General features: G+C 34.3%; 4 protein-coding genes across 4 annotated transcripts; all 4 read right to left on the reverse strand.

Moving 5' to 3' along the window:
• Positions 1-4,910: 4,910 nt before the first annotated feature.
• Positions 4,911-11,229, reverse strand: LOC116105950 (chaperone protein dnaJ 15). Its single transcript, XM_031392307.1, has 11 exons — positions 10,992-11,229; positions 10,147-10,270; positions 8,536-8,618; positions 8,346-8,457; positions 8,165-8,269; positions 7,989-8,039; positions 6,171-6,260; positions 5,950-6,058; positions 5,705-5,853; positions 5,565-5,618; positions 4,911-5,310 (listed from the first exon to the last, which is right to left on the reverse strand). The coding sequence occupies exons 1-11, from the start codon at positions 11,117-11,119 to the stop codon at positions 5,071-5,073; spliced, it is 1,245 nt and encodes a 414-aa protein (XP_031248167.1). The 5' UTR covers positions 11,120-11,229; the 3' UTR covers positions 4,911-5,070.
• Positions 11,230-15,832: 4,603 nt separating this feature from the next.
• Positions 15,833-16,231, reverse strand: LOC116105912 (LEAF RUST 10 DISEASE-RESISTANCE LOCUS RECEPTOR-LIKE PROTEIN KINASE-like 2.1). Its single transcript, XM_031392285.1, has one exon. It carries the CDS (start codon positions 16,229-16,231, stop codon positions 15,833-15,835), a length of 399 nt encoding a protein of 132 aa, XP_031248145.1.
• LOC116105874 (rust resistance kinase Lr10-like) lies at positions 16,091-18,348 on the reverse strand. Its single transcript, XM_031392268.1, has 4 exons — positions 17,226-18,348; positions 17,113-17,144; positions 16,339-17,025; positions 16,091-16,253 (listed from the first exon to the last, which is right to left on the reverse strand). The coding sequence occupies exons 1-4, from the start codon at positions 18,053-18,055 to the stop codon at positions 16,234-16,236; spliced, it is 1,569 nt and encodes a 522-aa protein (XP_031248128.1). The 5' UTR covers positions 18,056-18,348; the 3' UTR covers positions 16,091-16,233.
• A 348-nt stretch (positions 18,349-18,696) lies between these two features.
• Positions 18,697-26,557, reverse strand: LOC116105946 (zinc finger protein BRUTUS-like). Its single transcript, XM_031392304.1, has 13 exons — positions 26,044-26,557; positions 23,955-24,164; positions 23,201-23,754; positions 22,544-22,769; positions 22,174-22,342; positions 20,852-22,054; positions 20,478-20,649; positions 20,160-20,381; positions 19,944-20,081; positions 19,390-19,624; positions 19,222-19,281; positions 19,066-19,137; positions 18,697-18,974 (listed from the first exon to the last, which is right to left on the reverse strand). Exons 1-13 carry the CDS (start codon positions 26,344-26,346, stop codon positions 18,828-18,830), a joined length of 3,711 nt encoding a protein of 1,236 aa, XP_031248164.1. The 5' UTR covers positions 26,347-26,557; the 3' UTR covers positions 18,697-18,827.
• Between the last annotated feature and the right edge of the window lie 989 nt (positions 26,558-27,546).

Consider the following 27,546-nt stretch of genomic DNA (forward strand, 5'->3'; position numbering starts at 1 on the left):
GCGTGATTGACGTTGAAATTTAGATTACTATATACTTTCTTTCATCGTGAGAGATCTCTCCGAATCTTACTAACTACAAGAAGAGATTATTAATCAGTAAATAAGCTTTTTCTAATCCCACTTAAACAAAACAAAGTCTTCATCACAACTCCATATATGACCCACCTTGTCTGTCTTCTATTCAAACCCCCTCTTTCACTTAGTCAAATTTTCCCATTCAAGCTACAAAATCATAATCTTATCGATCATCCACCGTTGGATATATTGGATACTTTTTAATCATGATTAATTAGTAGGAGGATAAACATCATGCATCTGACAAAATTTTAAACTATACTAATTCTAAGCATGTATATGACAAATCAGAAGTCAAGCTATAGTCATGGCCGACGGGGTTCAAATAAGTTTATTTATATATAATACACAAATGGATTCTTAGGGCAGCTAGCTCTTCTTTTTAATCCAATTTTAAAACAAGATTTAAGGTTATTTTTGTTATTATGAAGCATTGAAGAATGATTAAAATAAGGTGACCCATATCCCCTAACATGGGGTTATACTCATAGGAAAATATGAAATAATTGTGCACATAGATTTGGGGGGGACTTGGACTTAGATTAGAATCTTAATCTCGATTAATTACTTCAAAAAAGTAATGTTTTTATTATACCTAATCAACCTTTTTGCTTTATTATGTGGATCCAATGATTTTATCTTTCTTTCTCTCACTCTTTGTTGACAGGTTTAGAAGAAGAAAAACCTGCAAGGGGGTTGGGCCACCATGAGGCAGGGATGGGGCTCAAAGGGGAGTTGGTTTCACTCAAAAAGATAAAATATATATTCAAGTGATGATAAGAGAGTTTCTCAAATAAATGTGATGTGAGTAGTCATACTCATAAAATGTTAAAGAGTTACCATAAGGGTTGTTGGGACCATTGGTGCCCAATAAAGCTACCACCTTGTACAATTTCTTGGCTTCTCCTCTTCCTGAATTATCCTGTCTTTCATCAATGCTACAAGAAACCAACCTAATTGCTTACTTTGAATACCATTTATATCTCACTAGGGTTTTCATTATCACTTTGTAATAACTATCATATACGTTACATCTACATCATTTCTCATACGTAATATAACCTAACTACCAAACCCTAGTCTTAAACCTTTGAATTAACATTCCACCAGAATGATGTGCTCTAAAATATCATGATATCTAGTCTACACGGCAAACCTTAATCTTAAATCTTCTAGTGTTCTACCAAAATGATGAGTTCTAAGATACGTATCATGATTAAAAGATGAGTCCAAAAGTTTACCATATGCTCGATGGTTCTAGTTTAGTTAGCAAACATTAGTCTTAAACTCTCAAGTAATATATCAGAAAGATGAATTCTAAATTATCATGATTAAAAGATGAGACGAAAAACTACATGTGGGTGGCCGAGTGAGGCGATAAGAACTCTTAAGTGTATTACTCAATAAGTCTTGAGTTTGATTTCTCACAGTCACTAATAGGGGCGGTCACTGGAGGGTTTATCCAGTCATTAATTTCAGGACCCTGAAAGATTATTTGAGGTACGTGCAAGTTGGTCCAGACACCCCCAGTTACCCAAAAAAAAAAAAAAAAAGATAAGACAAAAAATTATATAAACGTATAAATCACAATTTTATTTGATTAACGTACAGAAGACGTATATGGATTGGTAGAGAAGTAATAGAGGGTGGGTGGGAAGAGACATAGTTACAAGAGTTTCTCCACTAATGGAGGATTACACATGTGAAGGTGGATCTAATTGGTGAATCTTGGTGTTTGAACAAATGAAAATTAAAAGGGTAGGACCCGCCCACGTTGGGGCATGAGGGGGCCACATGGGGGGGCAAATTTTTGTGGGCAATTTGGATTTGGCCCCATATGAACCAAACCCTCATAAATTAAATTTTAATTAGTAATTAAGAAGGTGAAAGAAAGGAATTGTCCAATCAAAGCTCTGAATCTTGTTTGATTATAGCAAAACAACTGTCCTCTAAAGAATGGTTAATTAATAATTAAATGTTTATAATTTATAATTTTGTTTGTTGTAATGGTTTCCACCATGTAATATAAAACATATTTTTAAGCCCCATAATCATGCTTTTCTTTCTTAAATGTTGATTGAAGTGATGCCAATATTATCATCTTAAGATCCCCCAAATCCTTAAGATGACCCACCAAGTTGTGCTTATCAAGGAAAAATTAACCAATCAAAACTATATAATAATATATATATATATAGTAATAATAATTAAGCTTATATTATATTATATAGTCTATAGTCATATTTAAAACTCCATTAACTTTCTAATCATCTTTTGTTTCATTTTGCAACCATTACTTTGGAAGCATCCAAAATGGATAAAAAGATAAACCATAGTTTTTTTTTTTTTTTCTAAGTTGAAATCCCTTTTATAGATATGTTCAAAGCACTTAAATAATTAATTTTAATTTAATTTCAAGCAATCCAAACAATGTGGGTGTGTGTGAGTGACTCAATCAATAAGCCTCTCTATGTATTCCAAGTGACACTACCTACTTCTCCTTTTTTTAGGTTAATTTAATTAAATTTTAACTAAAGTTGGAAGTTGGGTGGAGTTAGCTTTAAGTCATGTGAAGTGACTTATTAATTAATCAATTATAATTAATAATTATCTAACATGGGGTTGTGTCTGTATTACAATTTATATCATTATTTTGTTTACTCTAGAATGTTATTTATTAATAAATATATAGAGTTTACTACTTTTTTCCACACAAATAAAAGTTTAATAACATTTTCTCACATACAGACTTTTAAAATACCACTTTACTACCCAAATTTATATTTTGACGACGAACATAGAGCAAACTCGGTTTAGGCTACTGGGGTTTTTGAAGAGGGGAGACCGATGAGTCTTTTGTTGATGAAAAATTGGATTTTGGTAGTCGTGATTGATCAAAATTTGACTTAGAATGAGCGATTATATACAAACCCTAATCACTAGATTGCTCATCATTAGTGGGGTCAGCGGGAGTAAGGTTGAGGGGTTTTAGTAAGTAATGATCGAAAAAAAAAATAATGCTTGTGTGGGGTCACAATGATGCTGAAATCAGAAACGGAATATAAATTTGGATAATAAAATAATATTTTAAAAGTTTGTGGGTGAAAAATATCATTAAACTATTATTTGGGTGGGGAAAGCCGTTTACTCTAAATTATATATAAAAATGTATGCATTGGTATGAATTCCACAATCTTTTTTATTATGATTAAATTAAATTAATAAACCCTAATCAAGGTCTTAGGTCAATCAATAAGACAAATTAAATGTGGTTTGTTTGCTAATAAAGTGAGACATACTTAGACTTATAGACGACTACTTAAAAACATTAAAACACATCGGATAACATTTAACCCAAACAACATGTGCACATGATTTGACATTAATTATTATTATTTTTTATTGATTAAATCTTTTAATAAATTAACCCACTTCATATTTTATAAATCTTTTCCCTGACTCACACAAAAGATTATTAATTTAAGCATGGGTTAACTATTTCTTTTCTTCTGTAATACAATCTTAATTACAACATTTTTCATGACTTTGAAAACATCAAAAACGTTTTCATTATATAAAAACCACCCTTTTCAATTTTGAAGTTAATTAATTTAAATAAGCATTAATCAGTTGCATATGAAGGGAAAATGTGACAATAGATTTCATATAATTTTTGATGCTGTCCGAACACCGCCGGTCAAAAAAAAAAAAAAAAAAAAGAAGATGGGAATCTGGTTCTAGCTTGCTACAAGTTAATATAATAATAAAGTTTTCATACATTTGTATATATTTATGAAAGCATGTGGTACTTGACCTAGATTAAACTTTGGCTTAATTATTATTCTACTACATGAGCCTTAGATACCCCCATGCCATAAGTTATGGAGGAATTTGTCCCTTGCAAAAATCCAAACAGATATCAGGCTTCTTACCATTATAAAATTAATCAATCTTGGCTTGGCTTAAATTGGTCATCAAACAGATAACCTAAGACTGTTTTTCAGGTCTACTTGGAGTTAGTTAATTCAATTAATAAAACCCCATTTTAGTTCATCAAAGCCAAAGTAGTAAGCATGTGGGGAGAGACCTTAATCTAGTCCAAGATTGTTCAAGGAATTTGGTGCAAATTAATTAATTAATTTTATAATAATAGTGGTGTAAATAGTAAGTTGTTTTGTTCTTACTGAGTTGTCTTTATCAATTTTAAGTTTTCATTATATGGTCCAGTTGTCTGTAAATTCATAGGAGAAATTGCAATAATTGGTGATGGCGGATTATACAATTGTTTAAAACTTAGACATGACTGAGGTAGTTGAACATCTAGTCATTGATCATTTATAAAATTCAAGCCTTTTTAAGAAAAGACAAGATGTTTTATATCACAAAGTTTTTTAGTGTTTTTATTTTAAAAATTACATTCAAGAATAAAAATAAAAAGAATTCTTTTCTTCTATTTGACAAATTTTCATTCTTTCCATCGTCACGACTCCCCACTTAAATGACGAATACTCAAACAAGAAATCGTCGTTTTGTTGTTTTTAAAATACCCTTTTTAACATTCTCTTCTTTGCAAGATCAAATCAACAATGGATCACCAAAACATGAAATTGGAGGGGAAACAACATGAAAAAGAGAGGGAGAGCAATGAAGTTTTTATTACAAGAATACAAATACAAATGTTGCTGCAAGAAGACAAAAAGGGTGGAACACACTTGATGAAAATAAGAATACGAAGATGTACATATATTTAACTTCAAACAGGGGATTGTCTTTAACCTAATGTAAAATGCCATAACAAAAATAAGAAACCCAGTTGACCAAAGAGGGGGAAAAAATAAAACAAATAATACAAAGACAAGCTATTTTTGCGGCCAGCAAGCTTGGTGACCCTAATATGGCCCTAATATCTGCTGCAAGCAAGAAGTGGATATTCAAACATCTCAATTTTAATACAAAAATATCCAAAAAAAAATTTAGAAAAAATTATGTTTTCAATCAACCTAGCTTTTTATCAGATCCTTTAAGGTTCAAGTTGAACCATTTCTTTTTGGCTGATTTATCCTTTCCATCTGAGCTTCCGTCTTCTGCTGGGCTCTCGGCTTTCATATCTTCTCCAGGAACTCTGCTACTACTTCCATTACTTAAATTGTTAGAACTTGGATTACTAGTAATGACTGTCCTGGTTACCGTGAATGAGGAGTGGATAGTGTCTCTTTGCTTCAGTAGCTCATCAACCTGTGTTGCAGAAGCAAAAATGGTCAGGTCAACTAAACATTTAACATGATAACACAATTCCATTAAACAAGTTGAGTTCATTATCTTCTTCGTGTGCAGGCAGTTTATTTATGTCTCAAGGTATATATGCTTGTTCATGCTCATGGTGATAAACGTTTACAATTAATTAAGCATATTTGCAATTCAGCTGAAAAGCTTTCATAAATGCAGATAAATGATTCTCAATGAGAGACATTTAAGGTTTCAAAACATACAGATTGCTTCTCCTGGGTATATCGATTAGTCACTTCTTGAAAGCGTGCCAATGCCTACAAAACATAGCAAGAGCATTATAAGAGTGTGAACAACTGACTATCAAAAAATAACAAACCGTGCCAGAAAATGGTAAAAATACCTTTCTGTATTCTGTCTCAAATTCACGTAACTCAGTTCTCTTTCTCAAAATCTGAGCCTCTATATCCTTAAGCTTGTGTGAAGTATCCTCGTATGTTTTTGCACAAACTGCCTCAATTGTATAGGCAGCAGTCTTAAAAAAATTATCTCCTGAAAATAGTTCAGCAGACATCAATAAAAATAATTGCAAATAGTTTACATAAGACAACTAACCAAGATGAAGGTACAAAATTAACAGTTGCAGACCATAAACGGCAAATATGTGAGTGCCAGCTTTTAGTTCTGAAACCTCACAAGGTTGAAGACCTTCCAATCGTTTAAAGAAAGCAGCCTCAGGGTCCTTCGCCATCGCTAACTGCAGCACAACCATGTTATTTGATCATCACTTCTTAGAACATTATAGAATGCAAAACATGCACCAAGAGAAAAAGGAACAGAGGAATAATGAGGTAACAAAACTTGCATACCGCATTTACAGTTGAATCCATTCTGTATACTTGAAAATGTAAAAAGTACATCCCTGCTGATGTCACCTTGCCTGTCTTCTCGCTATCCTCCTGTATGCATAAGATATCTACAGTGTTTAGTGCATTCGTTGAACATACGTCAATTTCAGAGGCACTAATAAAGGAACTTCAGTGGCTCAAAGTAAAAGTTCAAATCATAAAAACTTCTTTAAGCAGTTACAAAAAACAAAGTGGAAAATTGGATTGTCACAATATCTTCAAAAGCTTCACTTTACAATCACTAATTCCCTAAAATAAGACAAATCAGAATGCAATTAGAATATAATTATATTTACTACAGAAAGATGGTTTCTTATGCCCATGTCCATCTTGAAGATTCTCATTTCAAACTAACAAGGTCAACTCTATATGTCTCACATTTCACACAATCATGATTAAAACCAAAGGTATTCAACATTGTAAAGCATAATACAGAAGCAAGTAAAAGTTAGCATTCAGAAAGCAAAGTACAGGCCTCAAGAGTTAAAGAATTAGGGAGTATTTTTAATGTTCAAGCTACACGTTTGGGTATGCTCAAAGCAAAACTATCCCAGAGCATGGCTCACATTTACCTATGTAAAACAATTGAATGCTAGCTTATTTAGGTAAATCTTGAAAAATACAGAGCACAAAGATCAACAGAAGAGGAATAGATATTCAATATGATATTTTATAAAATATGGTGCAACTGTGACCAAGCTCCAATTCACTTAAAAGGAACATGGCAAGACAGTTGCAAATGAAAATTTGATATCTTTAAGAATGAGTCAGGATATTTATAGAATAAAAGACCTCTGACTTTGCAGGTTCTTTTCCCAACTTACAGTGATAACCATTCTCACTCACAAATGAAGACTACATATATGATAGCCTATGCAATCAATGCTATATAAATGTAATTTTAATCATTTTCCAATCTCCGTCATCTTTACAATTAAACCACATTCCTCGCACATTAATATGTGAAACAAAAAAGGTGATGGTTTACTAATTTTTTTAAACTTTAGGGGCAACAAAGAGATTACTTAATATAAAGAAAGCACACTGTTAACAATATTGCCTTACGCAACCTCCAATTCATATTTCCAGTCAAATCTGAAAAAAAAAAAAAAAAAGAAAGAAAGAAAACTCCTATAGAAGCTCCACAAAGATGATCAAGACTTATACCACATAGTAGATGCACTATTGTATGGTTTACAAAGCAAATAATTAACTGCTAGAATCTGGAAACTTCCTGGCTAGATCATGTGTTGAAGGCTGAGAAACAGTTATACATAAAGAAGAAAAAAGGGTTTCAGCTGAAAATAAAGTTAAAAACAGCAACATTGAAATTAGGCAAAGGCTGCGTATCTCCATGGAAATTGCTAGAACATTTGCTTGTCATTATCATATTCCTACTTCCCAGAAAAATATAAGAACAATGTTGCATCAAGGAAGTAGTTGGAATCTTTTATACTATTGATCTCTATATTAAATTACAATGTTATGTTCACATTGATACACTGATAGAAACACACAGCAGCAAAAGTCAGGACATAAATGAAAAGCATAAACTATAATCTGTTGAACAATTATATTGTACAGCTTATGTCCTTTTGAGAGTCTCTTGTGGACATCTGGTCTACTTTTGTAACTATTTTTATCATCAATACATATAATTTGTTTTCTATCAAAAAAAAAAAAAAATCTCTTCAACAAATAACAAACAGAAATTCACTTCATGTTCAAGAAAATTACAGAAAACTATGAGGAAAATCATCAGAGAAGAATGCATTTTACCTGTAAGGCCAAACCGTAGCCACCGTTCGTATCTTGCTCAAAATAAAGTAACTGAAAAATTTAGTCAACAAAACTTAGAAATTAGATGCAGAAGAGAGTAAGAAGGCAAAACCACCTCAGAGAAATTGCAAAATACACAGGACACCTTTTGAACAAGATTCTGCATGCAAATATACCTTAAATTTGCTTTGTGAAGATGAAGTCACTCTCACAACAATTCCTGACTCGGCTTGTTGTTCATTTATTGTTACACCAAAAAAGTGGGCACATTGCTTTTCTACCTGTAAATAATGAAAAGTAAGAAAAAGGATATGCCGTAATGAGCAGGGCTATACTAGATAGAAGGGATGGAAGCACCTTCCCACTAACTGATGTTCCAATTGGAAGGGGTCTAACTGTGACAGTTCCATTCAGAGCTTCTTCAAGAACATTGGCGGAAATTGTAGTCTTGATAGGTACACCAAGCTTGCTATAAACAAATAGAACAAGAGTTTTAAAAATAGCTTTATGGTACTAAAAGCTCCAAATACTTCAATGATAGCATTACCTGAATAGTGCTGCAAACATTGTATTGACGGTTCCCAGATTCGACAAGTCTATTTCCATATCCATGCCTTCAGAGTCAATAGCCTGTGTAGATTTATCGTCAAACCCGTGTATTAAGCATAAGTGAAATTAATAATAAGAATTTGCATGACAAATTGGAAAAAAGATTGAGATTTTAAAATTATCAGATCATTAAAACTGAATCATTGGAAGCTTGAACATGCAGAAAGAAGATGAACAAACTAAAGTTGTGAAATGAACTGTTGCAAACGGAAAGATTAAGTATTCATTGAACAGTTGAGAGATCTCAAAAATTAAATTCCTTAAAATAAATGATAGGAAAGAAAGAGATGTATATTAATGATTCAGAAACAGGGTTTGAAAAAGAACTTTCTGGTCAATGATTATCGAGCTGCAACCCTTCAAAAGTACCACCATTCCTTTCTCTCCAAATACATCACAAGGCATAATGGCAATAGGAGCCAACTCCATGATTTCATCCTTACTACATCTATCCATGCAATCATAATCAGAACCGTACCTGGAACTAAAAAATAAACTCCAGACAAGGAAAAAATCGGCTTCCATAAATCCCATGCTGAAGAGATGTTCCATTGTCTCACCACTATCCTTACAAATACAGCAGTAATTAATAATAATTTCATTTAATGGGATTATTACAGCCATTATTTTTCTTAAAGCTGCCTTCCAAATGAAAAAAAGCTAGTAGTGGAGATTTTCAACTTTCCGTATATACTTCCAAGGAAACAAGATCCCTTACAGAGGAATCAATGATCAAGACTACATTATAAGAGCACATGGACTAAACTCTAAAGTGGACCATTTTCAACAAATTCTATTCTCTCCACATAATAAACTTCATACAAATACAATATGTCCAAAAATAGACTATGAAGTACAGCTCCCAGCACAGCAGCACTCTCAAGAAACTCAGAACCCATAGCATGATGTCATCTAATCTTACCGAATAATCTAATGTTGCACTATTCTGTTTTGAGCAATAACAAAGAATGCCAGTAAAGTGGACTTCAAAGCTGCTTAAATGCAATATATGTCATGCCAAAAGCATCCCTTAATGCCATACTTGACATCAAAAGTGATAAAATCAGAAACAGAGTTTCCAACTGTCTTCGTCGCTTTCCAAAGACCAACCCTATCAACCTTACATAAACTCATGAAACCTGCAGACCCCTTTTTTAAAGCCAAAATCAAGGGTAGGACCATAGGGCTACACTGTTATTCTGTTTGAACACATATTTCATGGTCATCGACCTTATATTATAACCTAAGCCCCGATATTTGTTTTGTTTATCATCAATCTGAAAAAAATTATTGTTGCATGTTAGAGTGACAAGTCTCAAACTCCATGTACTGATAAATTACTTCTAATTTGTTATCTTTTAATTAAAAACTCGTATTATAGAATAAATTTGTTTTCAGCATTTCTGCAATTCAAAAAAGAAAATGCACCTCAAACTATAGATTTGTCCAGTTTTTTATATAAAGTGCACAACCACAAACATGGCTACATGAACAGCTTAAACTTCACCAAAGTAAACATCATGTCAAAGAAAGAGAAAGAGAAAAGCACCTCAAATCCTGCATTGTCGTATTGTCTTCTCTTCTCTGGATCAGATAAAATACTATACGAATATGCAACCTCCTTAAATAGTTCAGAGGCTTCAGGATTGTTAACATTCTTGTCCGGATGATACCTGTACAAGATTAAGAAGACAAACTGATAAAGCAAACTTCGTCAAGGATGGATAAAATCTTGTAACACAACAGAAAGATAAAATAGTACAAATGATCAAATATATTAAGTCAATGACTCACAAATTCACAAAATGCTTTTGGTTTTCTTTTTCAAAGAAAGCCTTTTATCCAGAAATGAAGCGACAAACAATGAAACATCTACTTACCATATGAAAATTAAATAGTCCCATTTGAAATTATGTAATATTTTCAGCTTCAAACTCATAATCTTGAATCATCGATCAAGAAATATGTGGATCAATCAACAAAACTGATGGTTTAGTTTAAGAATAACTAAACCAACCTTACACAGTGTAGACCATGTCATATTAAGCCGTTAAACCAACAAAATCTAATTCTCATCACACCAACAAAATCCAAATTCAGGTGTGTTACTTTTTAAGTAAATCAAACAGTCTATCAAATCATTAAACCTTGCCCATTGCAAATCTTCAGCCCATTTCATAATTCACAACACATTCTCTTCTCCACCCTAACAACCTATTGCGCAAGAATTAAGCTAGAAACTCAACTAAATTTATCAAATTCGTCAATCATAAAGCCAACAAAACAAATTTAACACCATCCATTTCTCAAAAAGACCTGTTCAACATACAAGAAGCAAAATTATCAACAAAAATGAAACAAAAAAAGAAAAAGAAAAAGAAAGAATAAACTTACTTGAGAGCAAGCTTTCTATAAGCCGTTTTAATTTCCTGATCAGAAGAATCCCTTGAAACACACAATACCTCATATGGGTCCCTTCGAACTGTGGGGGCAGATGACCCCTCCACCTTCTTCGAACTCATGAGCTCTGTCCTCCTCTAACAAAACCTCGCTAATTTATCTTCAAAGATCTTCACTTTATCTTGAACCCTCTATTTAAACTAATCAAAGGGTCAAAATACACACAATTCAAAACGTTATTGGATCGCTCCACAAATCTTTTTTTTTTCCCAACCTTGGGAAAGACAAAAACTTTATGAATTGAAACGATAAAAACACAATTTGACATCATAAAAGCTGAGATCTAAAGAAACCCATCTCTAAAAAGAGCTTAAAACACAGATTAAGCCAAGAATTAAAATGAAATTGAAATGACAGCTAGGGTTTTGAGACTTACGCAAATTTTCTTCGTCGTCCCGTCTCGTGTCGTCTGGGCTCTGCGCTTCGTCTACGTGATTTTATTTTATTTTATTTTTATTAATTGGGTTTTTGAATTTTACTTACCAATCATACTTTAGGCTTCTTTTTTATTATTAAATCTAAAATTAAATTAAAAAAAATGCTCGTAAACTGGTGTTTAAAGTGAAGTATACACGTCAGTTAAATCCAAACATGTTGCATGTTTCATGATGTCAATATTTTCACATTTTTAATAATTTTTTAACCATTTTTATTATTATTTAATATTTTCAAAAATCATTAAAAATCCTCTAAATATAAAAGTTTTCAATAAAAAAAAATTAATTTGATTATAAAAAAATATATACAATATACAAACATATGTAGCATTACTTTCTTTTTAAAAATATTATCGGCAAAGAAATTATCCTAATTTTATTAAATTTGAATAAGATTTGGTCTTATTGCAGCTAATTCAATCATTTGAAAAAGAGGTATCACCTCTTTAAAGTAAAACTTATATATTCAGGAGAAAAAAAAAATTCTAAAATTATATTATTTTCTTGAAATTTTGGCTCAGCGGCAAAAATCTAATGTGAGATTCGAAAATCATCATAAAATTTAGGTTATTGCCTATTTTTAAGACCATGTTGGTGTACTTATAATTAGACTAAAAACCTAATGGAACTGTCAATAATCAAGGGAAATCCAAATAAAAGTATCTGGTTATTGGGGAAAAATCATTTGTAATATGAAAACAAAAGAAAAATGAAAAGGTCGTCTGAGATAAGTGAACCCTAAGAGAGTCGCCGAATTTCAAAACAAGTCGATGAAGTTTACAACATAAAACTTATGAAATGTAATATTGGGATTATGAATATAATTAAATAAGGAAAAAGAATTAGAAGTTAATCAATTTTTTTTAAAAAAAAATATTTTATTTTACAAGATAAAATTACATATGCTTGAGTCATTAGATAAAGGATGAAATATGTTAAATTTAATAATCAAAATGTTTAGCTTGAAAAAGATTTCAATACTTTAAAGGCCTAACACTTAGACCCACCCATAGTTTGTCACAAACACAATTTGGTACCCGAAATATTTGAAAATGACCATTACCCACTTTCTGTCCAAATTGTTAGTAAAATCCCATAAATTAACTACAATATAGTAATTTTATATCTAACCAAAAAATAAACTTTAATATTCATCATTAATTTTAAATTAATCCATAAACCCCTAATTTATTTATTTTATCCTATTTATTTATTTCCTTTTTCTCTTCTCTCTCTTATCCTTCTTCTTCGTCTTTCCCTTCTCTTTCTTTCCTTTCTTCTCCGTCTTTTCCCTCCTCCCCTTCTCTTTTGTCCTTTTCTTCACCCTCTTTTCCATTAATTTTAAACCCCTAATTTTGCAGGACTATGGTGTTTCAGTGATGCTGTTTCCTTCAGAATACTTGGTGGATACAGAAGTGGAGAAAATTGGTCGAGTTCTGAAACTTGAATCTATAAAAAATGGCAATGTCTGGAAGAATGTTGATATTTTGGTTTTTAACTCCTGGCATTGGTGGATTCGCAATGTAGCTAAACAACCGTAAGAGCTCTATTAACTCAAGCTAATTAGTAAAAATATATGACCTAAAATTTTAACGAGTTAGTGGTATTTGCGCCTATTGAACCCAGATGGGATTATATTCAAACTGGTAACAAGATTCTCAAGGACATGGATCATATGGTTGCTTTTCGGGAAGCATTGACTACTTGGGGCAAATGGGTTGATTCAGATGTAGATACCACTAAAACTAGAGTCATTTTTCAAGGAATTTCTCCTAATCATTACAGGTTAGACACCTTACTGTGTTTCTTTTTCTAATTTTTGAAGCAATTAAGATGTTTTATTGACTTCATGATGTCTGCTTGATGATCAGTGGCAAGAACTGGAAAGAACCAGGAGTAAAAAACTGCTCAATGGAGAAGCAACCAATATTGGGAACAACTTATCCGAGTGGTTTGCCAGCAGCATCATACGCGCTACAAGATGTGCTAAGTAGAATCAAGAAACCAGTTCATCTGCTTAACATAACCACACTTTCACTTGTTTTTGTATTTATGGGAGGTGATTTTTTCTGGCGAATCTGGATGAATTTGGGAAAAGAGGGAGAAGAAAAGGAAAAAAGAGAAGGGGAGGAGGAAAAGACGGAGAAGAAAGGAAAGAAAGTGAGGGGAGAGGAGAAAAAGGAAATAAAGAAATAGGATAAAAAAAATAAATTAGAGGTTTATGGATTAATTTAAAATTAATGATGAATATTAAAGTTTATTTTTTTGTTGGATATAAAATTATTACATTGTCCTTAGTTAAGCGGATTTTACCAACATATTTGGACAGTAAGTGAGTAATTGTCATTTTCAAACCTTTCGAGTACCAAATTATCTTTATGACAAACTATGGGTGGTGCATGTCGTTCGGCCTACTTTAAATTAGTATAATTAGATTCACAGAGGTAGCCTTTGTTTTGTTTTTGTTGGTAATATTACATGCCTTCATTCTTCACCAACAAACATGACAACATGTAATACTAGAATTACGATTTGTTCAAATATAATATATAAACCATTAGCCTTATAGTCAGATGGCAAGACTCGTGTTCAATATACTCTGGAGATTAGTTGAGGTGCGCACAAAGTAATCCGGATACCCAATCGGATTCCAATATAATTAATATGAAAGTGGACAATACTTAAACCCATGTTTTTTTCTCTCTTTTGAATCATTTTTCTGTTATTTTATTTGAATTAAAAACAGAATATGTGTTTTTTTACTTATTGAGATTATTATTCTAAAAATTAATCTGAATTAAATGAGATTTTTTCTATCAAAAATGAAAAGAAGGGGAACTTGTTTTCTATCATCATTTTCTATTCAACTTAAAGCATTTTTTCAAAGCTATTCAACTAAAAACAATTACCTTTCACTCCTTCTAATTTGAAAATTAACCCACCCAAGACCACCAACGCCTGCCAGCAACCATTGTCGACCGTCATCGCTATCGTCGACGGCGATCACCAGCACCGGTACGACACACGGTCAGCCGGACTTGACCGATCGTGCATTGATTTGGCCATTTTTGGCCATATCCACTATGGATATGCTCGAAAACGGTTAAATCTACGGCTAGAGATTTGGCCATTGACGACAACTAGAGATCTAGCCGTAGATCTGGTCATTTCTGACCAAATCCACAGTGGATCTAGTTGGAAAAAGCCAGATTAGCGCACAACCTGCTAGATCTAACTAGTCGTGCAGCCGGCGGTCACTTAAGTGGGTGGGAGCATTTGTTAATTTTTAAACTCTTATTATGAGGTCTGTTTAGCTAAATTAACAAATGTAAGGGATTAGAAAGTAATCTAAATATTTTCAGAAAATGTTTTCCAAAAATATACCAAACAACTTTTCAGCATTTTATCCAACTCTGATATAATTTTCAGATATTATACGAAACACATTCTCATAATCCTATCATATTCGATTTAATTCAACTCAACTCAACTTAAAATAGTTTTTCATAATATCATTTTTCAAATAATCTACTAAATAGACCCTAGTATTTTTCATATTTCTAAATTGTGAACTTCATGACTATAATATGTGAGAGGTAACTCTGGTATCACCATCAATGGAAGTGGTTATTTTAATTTGATCACTCTTTGTTAATTAAGGTGTGCATAATCTGACTCGAACATCTTGTTATATATATATATATAAAATGTCCACCAATCGGATTCAAATATAATTTATATGAAAGTAGACCATACTTAAGCTCATGTTTGTTTCACTATTTTGAATCATTTTTTTGTTATCCTATTTAGATTAAAAAACAAAATATGTGTTTTTTTATTTATTGGGATCATTATTCTGAAAATTAATCCAAATCAAATAAATTTTTTTCTATTGAAAATGAAAAGACGGGAGACTTGTTTTTTATTATCATATTCTATTCAACTAAAAACATTTTTCCAACCCTATTCAACTAAAAACAATTACCTTTCACTCCTTCTAATATGAAAATTAACCCACCCAAGAACACCACCGCCTGCTAGAAACCACTGCCAACCGCAACAATGCACGACCGATCAGATCTCGTTATTTTCAACCAGATCCACTGTGGATATGCTTGGAAATGGCTAGATCTATAGTCAGATCTGACCGTTGACAACAACCAGAGATCTAGCCGTTTCCGACCAAATCCACGGTGGATCCTATTCTGATATAATTTTCAGATATTATACTAAACACATTCTCATAATCTTATCCTATTCGATGTAATTCAACTCAACTCAACTTAAAATAGTTTTTTAGAATATCATTTTTCAAATAATCTACCAAATAAAATATTTTCAAATTTCTGAATTGTAAACTTCATGACTATAATATGTGAGAGGTAACTCACTGGTATCACCATCAGTGGAAGTGGTCATTTCAATCTGATCACTCTTTATAGAAGGAGATAAAAAGAAAGGTTTTGGAGGCATTGGAATTGTTTCCGTATTTCCTGAAAACATTTCCAATACTTTTGTCATTGAAGGACGATCTCTAGGATTTATCTGAATGCACCACAATCCCACCATAGTCATCTTTTTTGCTATGCCAGTTTCTTCTTCTACCAGGGAAATTTCTGAATCATGCTTCAGGTTATTATAATCCTCAAGGAGATTGTTATAAATCCTGTCAGGAAAGTATGATTCAGAACTGGAAGTATTTGTTGTCGGCTCGAGATGTTTTCTTCCACCAACCATCTCTAATAGTAACATTCCATAACTGTAAACATCGGATTTATGAGATGTATTTCCAAGACTTCTTAGGAAAATTTCAGGAGCAATGTAACCAATGGTTCCTTGCGCACCTGTCATCGTGACAACACTTCTGTTTCGCGAATGAACTTTTGCCAATCCGAAATCCGAAATCTTGGGATTGAAATCCTGGTCTAGTAGAACATTTTGCGGCTTTATGTCAAGATGCAGGATTCGAGATTCGCAACCGTTGTGCAGATACTCAATTGCATAAGCAACTGCCAATGCAATTTCAAAGAGCTTTACCAACCCTACTGAAAGATTAGCTTCTTCTTGAGATAACAAGTCTCCCAACGATCCATTGGGCATGTACTCATAAATAAGAGCTCTCGTGGAACCGTCACAGCAGAAACCTAGTAAATTGATGATATTAACATGGTGGATTCTACCGATGGTGGCAACTTCATTAATGAAGTTGCGGCCAGTGTCATTAGATTTGTCAATCATTTTGACAGCAACGAAACGACCATCTGGGAACTTTCCCTTGTAGACATTACCATAGCCTCCTGCTCCTAGTTTCTCTTTGAAGCCATTAGTCATCTTCTTTACATCGTTGTACGAGTGATTTGCCAGCAAAGATGATTGATAGGTTTTAATGAATTGCTTGACATTTAGTCCATCTCCAGGTTTTGGTTGGTTCTTTCCAGAATTGAATTTCCTGAACAATGATGGAATTCTTTTTCTAAAAGCCAACAGTACTACAATGAGCAGAATTGAACAGCTTCCAATTATTGCCCCACCTTCAGAGAAGCTTAAATTAATCAAAAGTGAAGTTTGAAAGTAAGATTCAATCAAATTTGTTTAATCATTAATCAGCTCTTAATTACCTGTGATGAACAGTTGCTTTTTCCGTTTGCCCCTGCAAGGTCAAAAGATGAAAGAACAATTATGCAAAAACCACCAAATGAAACAGGCTGCAGGGTTCGAAGAAGAAACTTACTTTTCACAGCCGCCCTTGCAAAAGCAGACGACTTTCTTCAAGCTTCCGTCATAGCCACACCGTCCGCGACGTTTATGACATTCCTCACAGGCTTCCTGAGCCTCTATATTACTCCATTTCCATCCCAATAAAAACCCAGCATCCAACACCTGAATCAGCTTGGTCCTCTGATCAGCATCGCTGGCGTTCAGAAGGAGATAGCCGAAGCCGGAAACAGGCAGGAATACCGCAAGACACCCACTTGGCGCCAACACTACAGAATTGAATAAAGGTGGATCGAATTGGGTTCTATTTCTCCATACATAAAGCTGATCACCATCGTTACAACTAACGTTATTGACAACCTTATCAGTGAACTCTTTAGAAAGAGATAGCTTCTTCGGACACTTAAAAAGCGTCAAGTTAGCACTCCCTGGAGGAAGATTAAGAGAACCTGTTGAAGTATTAGCTATAGAGAGATTGTAGAAAGATTCACATGAGCCAGCAGTGAGATCTTTGATGAGTTGGGGGTCAACGACTGTGATCAAAGTGTTCATAAGGCTGGAATCAGAAATGGGATTGGATAGTGTCATTTCCAAGTTTTTGACATGGTAGAGTCGGCCGGAGAGTAAAAGCTTGGGATCCGAAGAAGAGTTTTCACAGCTGATCTCGAAGCCAGGAAGACCACAAATGGAGTTGAGACGGGAGTAGAAGGGGAAGGAGAAATTGATGTTACCGCACTTGAAAGGGAAGCAATCGTCGTACGAGGTGTCGCTTGTCGAAAGGATAAAGATGGGGAGAAAAGTACAGACGACGATGATGAAGAGTAGAAGCATAGAGCTTCTCACCATTGCAGACTACATTTCAGGTTTGTATGGACAACATTCATCAATCATCATTCAGAGTTATTACTATTTAGAAATAGTCAATATAAAGCAGCCATCAAACTGTTTTGTCATTTGTGTAAAGTGCTTTGAACCACTCATCTAAAAAACCAGGCGTTGACGTGGTCTAGACTCTAGAGACACCTTTGTTGATTTCATTTGGAGGTTCAGAAAATTTGGTTCAGTTTGGCTAGTACTAATAATATTGCTTTCTGTAAACGAATGGGGAAGCCTCATGCTGAAACATGAAGCATGAAAATATTTTCGGACGGATCTGTTAGTAGATAGATAAGAGAAAATCTAGAAAGTGGTATCACATTTACAAATTAATACATACATCACGCATAATTTCAATTTACTAATCACCAATGAGATATACCCAAACCTCAAGATAGGTAAGAGGACATTTCCAAGAACAAAACCTAAAATAAACATGACATGACAGAGAAAAGTGAACAAAATTTCGATTTCACTATATATTTCTTCCATGGAATTATTATTTTGTAAAGCACTACCATGATATGAAGAATAACTATTTGGGAAGTAAAATATGTACCGGCAACAGCCACAACTAGGCGGGCTAGATGACTAGTTTTAAGCTATGGTACTGATTTAAAAATTTAAAAAATATATATATTGGAAAATCGAATTGCCTAATGTGCTGGTATGTGACTTACAAAGCCATGTAAATTGGCAGTGGCTCTGTGGTATTTACACACCTATATCAACCAAAGGAAACTCATTGATTTGAGGTTGAGCAGTTGGTATTTGTCATCATATCGACCTTGATTACCCTGGTATTATACGATCCACAGAACCCACACTTGTGATACAGCCAGTGGAAGCGTGCATTCCCCTTCTTATCACAGTCATTACACAAGATATCCTGGATTATACCATCAACCAATGTCAAATTCTGGAAAAATAAATTAAACGATAGTAGAGGTGAGGAGTTTGAAAAAATGCAGAATGGGTACCTGACAGCGATCCCTGTATTCTTCTGGAAGCTCCTCAGAAGCCAAAAGTGCGTCAAGCATGCCAAAGTAAACCTGTGAAGAGGGAGCATAGGCTTTTAATAACCAAAGGATAATTTGCTGAAACGATAATTCAATTTAAAAGAAGAATTTTCATACCGCCATATCTCCCAAGGATTTGCTACAAATCGGACAGATGTAGTGACTGCATGTGTATGCCTGAAATATGAAGTGTGAGCAGAATTTAGTATGAATTTTTTAAGATTTTTCTCCATATATAAAGCAACAAATATCCAGAAAGAAACCAGAACATAGAAATCAATAGACCTGAAAGCAAGCAGAATGCATGAAGTGGCCACAAGGAAGTGCTCTAACAGTCGCACTTGATGTAAACAAAAAATCACAGCAAATGGGGCAATTCGTTTCCAGACCTTTCTCTCGGCACTTGTGATCCACTAACTTCATCGCCAGGCAGCAATTGCATGTCATGCAATGAAAAAAATCAACACCAAGGCCCCTCCCAACACGGCATAAATTGCAGAAAGGGCAATGATAAACAACCCTGAAACAAACTTAAAGTGATTAGCAAAAGGACCAGTGAAGAATGAACTTCATAGCAGCTTCAACATACATTCTAAGACCACCACGAATAAAAGGGAACTGGATTTATATACTATAAAGATTAGGTCTCAGATTGTATATATAAATAATGAGATTATGTATCATCTCTTAAACTTGATACCACAGTAGGCAACCAACAGATTTCTAATTTATTCAACCATATCTTGGTATGCTATATTCTGTTAACTCTGAAGTTTGGTAAACCATCAAGCATTATAGGGTTCACCAAAAAAAAAAAAAAGGGTTCTAAGCACTTCTACCTTTCATCATCGAAAAATTTGCAGATGGGACAATAATACTTTGCCATAGAGAAACCACCACAGGAGGGTGTTGTGCAAAATGGCCCAACAGGTTGAATTTTCATGCAACACATGCACATCATTTCAGTAGTAGCCTTCCTGCAGTTAAATAAAATACATCATCACGCATGCAGAAGTCACCCAGAATTAAGAATGCAATAAAATGCACAAAATTACCTATCCATTGAATGGTCGCTGACTTTGTCATGGCAAAACCTGCATGTAAACAACTTGCCACAGCAGGCAGCACGAAGTTTGCAATTCCTTTTGTAATGCTCACACCCAAAAATTTGTTTCTCTGGATCCCGAAATGATGGAGAACAGCCAAAGATCTCTTCACCATTTGAACTTTCATTATCTCTTGCTTGGAGTGACTTCTGTTGAGAAGCAATCCAGCGACTGACATAGTTTCATGAATAGACAAGAGTAAATAGAAGCATAACTATGCATATATGCACACGCAGAGACCACAGGATGATAACAGCAGAAACAGACCTGGTCATAAGATTTTGAATAAGATAAGCTTTTCTTCTAGGGTCAAGAGTTGAATCTCGAGAAACTTTTCTTATCTCTGCTTCCAGCTCATTTTGATTCATTCGGAAAATATCATTCCACCCAGGTTTAAAAGTATGATCACTGTGATCCAGGCTTTCATGGACATCAGAGCCTACAGAGAGCAAATTCAAGATATATTAGCAAGAGATCATCACATGTGCAATGTTCATAATTCTATTATGTTGCAAATCTCAAGATGCAACAATACAGAACATGTTCCAAATTTACATCAAATTAAGACATTATAAGCAATAAAAGTAAGCAGCCAAAGAAAAAAAAAAAATTGACAACAACTTAGAGAGCAATTCACAAACCAAGTGGCGTACAACCCTCTGATGTTGCCGCGGGTGAAGCTGCTGCAGATCCTTCCCACCACTCATTAAGCCACTCACTGAACATTGTGTTTCTGGTAGCCTGCTTCCATGTGTCCATCATTATATTCTGCTCCTCCTGAGTAAGAGCAGAAGTCACCCATGGGAGCATTGACTGAAGTACTTCTGCACCAGTAGTACCTATTATACGACCAACAATTTTATCCTGTTCCTCCACAGAAAAATGTCTGTCAAATAAGGGCCACAGCTCAAGTTCTTCTCGGAAAACATGTTGATCTAGTGACACTCTTATAGATTTGCACATGCCCTGAAGCTCAGTGGCTTTCTCATTGTACTTTCTCACAGCTTCACTTCTGGTAATATCATCAGAGAGATTGATATTCAAACATTCATGTAGTTGTGTAAGGTCAGAAAGCGCAGATGAAATATCTCCAAATAATTTCTCTTCCTGCTTGTGATCTAGAGTGTAAGAATGACTGACATTATGAAGAGTCTCTTTAGATTCTAATTCTGGAAATACTATGTCATCCTCTGCATTACTATGAGCTCTATACAAACCCCACAACAGACGAAATCTACCAGTAAACTGTCTAAGGAAACTCTCATTGCAATCATTAAGTTTTCCAGATTCGACATCCAAATATTCCAAGTCTTTCCGAATGGCCTTATGAAATTTAAATATATTATCAATAGGTCGTGATGTGCATCCAATGTCTGCTGAGCTTAAATCTGTTTCCCAGTTAAAAAGACTGGAGTTAAGAGAAGGTGCAGAAGGACCAATAGACAAGGAACGAAGAGATTTGGCAGCAGCTAGAGAAGTGCCAAGATTACTGCCATTCACTCCTAAGCCAGGGACACAGCAAGACTGATTACTACAAGATGATTTATGATTATTTACAGATCGTGTAGGAGAGCAGGCATCACAATCCCCCAATGGCATCAAATTTCCACGTTTGACTGGCCTTCTATCATCATCTGTTTCATCTTCTTGAACAGATGCAAGCTTTTCATCAGCAGAAAAATTATGGGAGCACGAGCAGGATGTTTGTTTGATATCTTCTTTGCTTCCTGCCATTCTTGCAGGACAACAACCAATCGCATTTGAAGATAAGCACACATTCCTAGAATGACCTTTGCATGCCCAACCAGAAAAAAGTGTAACTAAGGCCAAATCTGATGCTGGAGCTGCAACAGATGACTATGGTGGTTAGCAACTGACAAGATGAAACAAGTAGCACACAGCACAAAAAAAAAAATTATAATAAATACTAATAAAAAATTAAGAGTAACAATCAGCACTGAACCTGCCATATACATATTTTGAAGAAAAGATCTAGCTGCTTCTTCACTCAGTGATCCTACCAACCATGGTAAGACACATTCAATCAATTTCAATGGCATCACACATAAGCTCTGATATAGAAGTTCTCTCTGTCTTTTGGAGCTAAAATGTTTCCGAGCAAGTGGAAGAACCTGCAAATTCAGTGCTGATATTAGATCGATTTGACAGAAAACAAATATGCTTGATTGAAGTTTTTAAGTTATACAAGTGATGAAAAGCAAGACAACATTAAGGAAGCATCCAAGCATTACTAACATGAGGAATAAAGAAAATAGTAATCAAAATCCCCTCATTGTGGACTACTTGTCATAAAGCAACAACAAAATGCTCACCTGAACTTCCTCATTGTGGAAGTGCTTCTGTATGCTGGCCATTATTAGATCAGCCTGTGAGCACAATTTTGTATAGAATTCAGCAGAAGATGAGTTGGCTCCAGTACTTTGAATACTTTCTATCAGGCACCTCAGCTTGTCAAATTGAATTTCTTCTTCTGCATGCTCCTGAGCAAATGAGAGTTCTGCATCTACAGCAGGGAATATGACTTTATCCTCAGCAATACTGCAGTCAGAGAAAAAGAGAAGTTTATTTCATAAAATCTAAGCAGTTAAAAGGTATCAACAACAAATACATAATTATCATATGCTCTCCCATAATAAAAAAATATTCTTCTTTATCTGTTTCTTTTTAAATAATAAGTTTATTTAAAGCCATTATAGAAGGGGAGAAGTAAGAGAGAGAACAAAGAACCAAAGAAGTTCAAAACGGTTAAGAAACTAAAGTGACATTTTACTCCATGCCTCCCATACTTCAGAGAGTTAATTGAGGACTAATCTCAATCCCTAGCTTGAGATAGAGAGAGTCATTCCACAGTCGGTAGTCATGGTTTGTGAGAAAAATAATTTGATATGTCACTTCTGAACTGTTAAACTAAATGCAATTGACAATGTGACGATCACAAGATCAGAATCGTAAAGGAAACAAAAACAAACCTATGAAATATACAGACTTCTGCAATAAACTGCAGCCTCTTGTTGAATGCAGACAGGTCAGAAAAATCTCCAGAAAGTTGAATCTTCCTAGCGGCCTTAGCTATATCATTTAACTCACTTTTTATAGCATTATGCCAAAGCAAGATTTCATCTATAGGACAGGACAAAGAAGAATTGGTAGCATCACAACTCATCTCCACATATCTCCTTTTACCAGTTTTGGTAGATTCCCAAGCACAAGGTCCCATGTCAGTTTCACAGACCAAGGCACCAGACCCAGTGTTTTGACATGTAGCCTTCAAATTATCTTCACAACTATTATGAGATGCTTTTCCTCCTTTCATCCAGGCAAATATAACTTGCTGAAGAAGTTTTTCCTTAGGAATTATCTTGCACAAGCACTTGTCCATATCCTGATGTTCATCAGATGATATAGAGGAGGAGAGCCATGGAAGAAACTCAGCCATCATATTGACAGGAATACTGCACAGAAACTGCCAAACCAATGATGCCTGCTCTTCGAATGAAAATTTCTCAATAAGCAACGGAAAGACCTGCAAAATTCAATTATAAGAGCTGAGATTGAAATATATACAATTAAAGCACTTCAAGAGGTTTAGTACAAAACCAAAAAGAAGAATGTTATGCATATAAATTCCTACATCTGCATTTAGGTTAATAGTCACAATGTTCTGCAAAAGAGAGAAACGGAGAGAGACGCCAAGTTATTACTGAATAAAAAATAAATAGATACCTGTTCCTCTTCCTTGGACATATGCTGGCTAATGGATGTCTGAAGGGCTCCTGTACAAGAGGCTAACTCCCTCCGGTAACTTTCCTCATTTCTCATACTAGAATTCAGCAACTGAAATAATTGATCAAAAAGAAAACTCTCCCCCTCATGCTCAAGGGAGTAAGTCCGTGCCACATTCTTCACACGTATATCAAGAGCTGGAAAGATAACCTACAATTTTAAAGTAGCATATGGTGATGAGTTTTATTAATTGTAAGGACAGAATAAGGGGAATAAAACAACTTCTAATGTCAAATTTAAGGATGTAAATAAAAAAAATACATTTTTCTTTTCATATTTCATCTCCATTTTGCTGATAGCCAAACCTTTAATGTTATGGAGTGTGATCATTTCGTTCTGTTATCCTTTTATGAACCACACTAGAAGCACCTAATATAGCACATAATATCCGAGCACGGTAAAAACTACCAGCGCAGAAAGAGCATGACAACAATACATCCTTCTTTAGGAAATTATTCAAACACATTTAACTTCCAATTCTGAAATTTAGCCATTCAATTAGGTACAAATAGCAATCAAAAACGAAAATACAAATTTTTGAAAAATTCAGTCACATGATTTATTAGTCTAATGTAGAAGGTATAATAGTGAAGCAGCACACACTTTTAAGGAACTTTATTTGAGCAGAGGGAATGAAAGGTCAAAACGCAAAACAAAGAGTAATTCCACCAATTGTTTCATTGAATTAAAAAGCACCATGTATAATGCCTTACTGCCAGATAAAGGTGGAAACTTGAGAAGGTATTTTATTTAATTGAATGCTGAAACAGGAGTTGCAATAAAACAACAAAAAGAATTTTATCTAATCCATCTGCATTTTACCATCACCAAGGCCATCGGATTAATGTTTTCCCAAAAGAAAAAACCTTACAATGCAAGAAGACTCTAAAAAGCAATGAAAAGCTGTCTGCAGTAAATCTGTACATGTATGGGTTAGAACATCAGGAAAAACAAAAAGAGCTCATATTTTCCAGGGTTTATTAAAAATCTTAGTTTTTTGGAATTTCACGGTATTACTTGGATTATGCACTTTCTCAAGGAAAAACGTGTTTATCTTTTCTTTTTCTATTTTTCTCTTTGGTTGACTTGAACTATAATTATAAATTAATACAGAATCATGGAATTGCAAACAATCCCTAGGGATCAGTGGTTCCACTATATGCCCTTTCTTCTTCTTCTTCTTCTTCTTCATATGAGTGATTAATGTCAATACCAAACATATTTGAATTTCAGTCAGAATTGTATATTCAAAATCCTGTTCATCGTCACAAGTTTTGTAACGTCCAATATTTTTCCTACTTTTTTCTTGGTTGACTTTCTTTATCAGTAACCCAACTGTAACATAGATAAACACAAACTATAAAGGAAAATATACTTAAGTCATTCCAAAAGAACATATCCTAGCAAGACAATTTATATAGATGCCAGATTGTATACCAGGTTTGCTGATTCTAATAAATAATAAACAGTACCATCCAACAAACCATAATTTTTTAAATCTATATTTATGGCCTGTTAATGACGTTCAAAATGATATGCAGTGCAAGATCCAACAACCATAAATTATCCCTAACCGGTAGCTCATGTCCTTCCAAACTGCCCACCACACGTGCTAAGTTAAGGTTTTGAAAAAAATACACCATCAATCACAACAACACATAAATGCAACCCCAAGACAAAGCAGCATAATGATATATGAACATCTCCACCAAACCATGTCCTTCAAAAGAACAATGTATTACCACCTCAGTGTTCGTAAGTTCAATCGATTATCAGCACTTATCCAAACAATAACATAGTTTCTAATTCTAGCTTTGTATACTCCATTATCCTCCTACTTATTCAGCAACTTCAAGTTCGACCTACAGATTTTTACTCAGCTTAAAAAAAATTAACAAGCATAATCAATTAATAAAATAATCACTTCAACTTAGCAACATAAAACACAAGAATAAAAAAATGAATTTCACAACTAGAAATGAAAAATTCGAAGCTATTCGAAGATAAACCAAAAACGACGACGAATTACCTCGTCCTCCGCATTGCAGTGGTGCTTGTAAATCTCGCGAAGGAAGTGATAGCGCTCCAACAAGCTACTAATATCACCACCGGTGTCTAAATTGGTGGCGAAGGCCATGGCGGCACGGTGGAGCCCATCGAGCTCTAACTTAATCGCCTTGTGGAAGAACAAAAAGATAAGAATCGGCGATTTCAAGGCCGAGTTCTTCAAACAAGTTTTGGATTGTGTAGAAGCGTCGATTGGATTCACCGGTCCTGCCATTACCGCCACGCCCCCTCCTCCGCCACCTCCGTCCGTAAATGGCGCCGCCATTTGAGGGAGTCAGTTGAAGATCTGTTGATTGTGATTCACAGCTTTAGGTTCACCTATTCCTCTGAAGCTTTGATTTTCATTATCTTGACTATAAATTTTTTCCTTTTTTTTTTTTCAATTTTACTTTTTTTTTTTCGTTTTTGTGTTTCTTGTTTAATTTAGTTTTTTCTTCCTATTTGTCTCGCTAGTAAAGGAGAACGGAGATAGATAAAAGAGAGAGAGCAGACAAAAGTACAAACTAGAGAGGAGGTTCAACACGGGCAGATAAATAAATAAATGCCATTTTATACTGGTCCACGTGGCAGTCATCACACCCTGTTCTCCAACCGTGATTTTTCAATTATTTTGAATGTAATTATAATTAAGTTTAGTTAATTATTAATTGATGATTAATAATAATAAAGCGAATTATTAATATTTATTATCTTGATTCTTGAATACATTACATACCTAATTATCTTTTTATTATGATATTCTTAATTCTTTAACGCGTGGCGATAAAGAACTGCCTGGGAGTTGCCACGTAAGAAATGTGAAACGTTGACAGAGCCGTAGCCCCCGTACAACAGTGAGGCGATTCCAAGGACACGTGTGTTTGGCACGTGAGAGAGAGGCCCCCCCACGAATAATTCTGAAGCATCAGGCTATGAAGCCTCCCGCACACGTGTCGAGAAAGCCACGTAGGCATCCACCTGTTGTGGATGGATTAGATTCAGGTGGTGAGGTGTGCTAAGACAAAGCAAAGTTGAGCAAAACTATTACAAGAGCGACAAATGTGAGGCCAATTTCGTCATTTTCCATGGTCAAAATTAGACAAAATACATGAAGTGACTTGGTGATGATCAAAAGAAATAATAATAGAAATTTATATGACGTCAGTTTGGACAACCTAGTATTTCCCTTGGCTTAATGTGATTTGAGTAAACTTTGGTAATTATTTTTAATTAGAAGTCCAATGTCAAATCATAATTTATTTCTTGTCATTATCATGTAAAATAAAAGATGATAATGTCTCTACATTTATAAATTTTATATACCAATTTTTGCATACGAGTTAATATGATACAAGATGATCCAAAAAAGTTAAAGGAAAATATGTAAACTCAATATATGGATACGATTATGTAGGAATAAAAAAGAAATTATTAACCATTTGTCTTCATATGTGTGTTTAGACCAGTTTACGTGTATTTCGATTAA

This window comes from Pistacia vera, unplaced genomic scaffold (genome assembly GCF_008641045.1).
Source record: "Pistacia vera cultivar Batoury unplaced genomic scaffold, PisVer_v2 Contig507, whole genome shotgun sequence".
Lineage (NCBI taxonomy): Eukaryota > Viridiplantae > Streptophyta > Magnoliopsida > Sapindales > Anacardiaceae > Pistacia > Pistacia vera.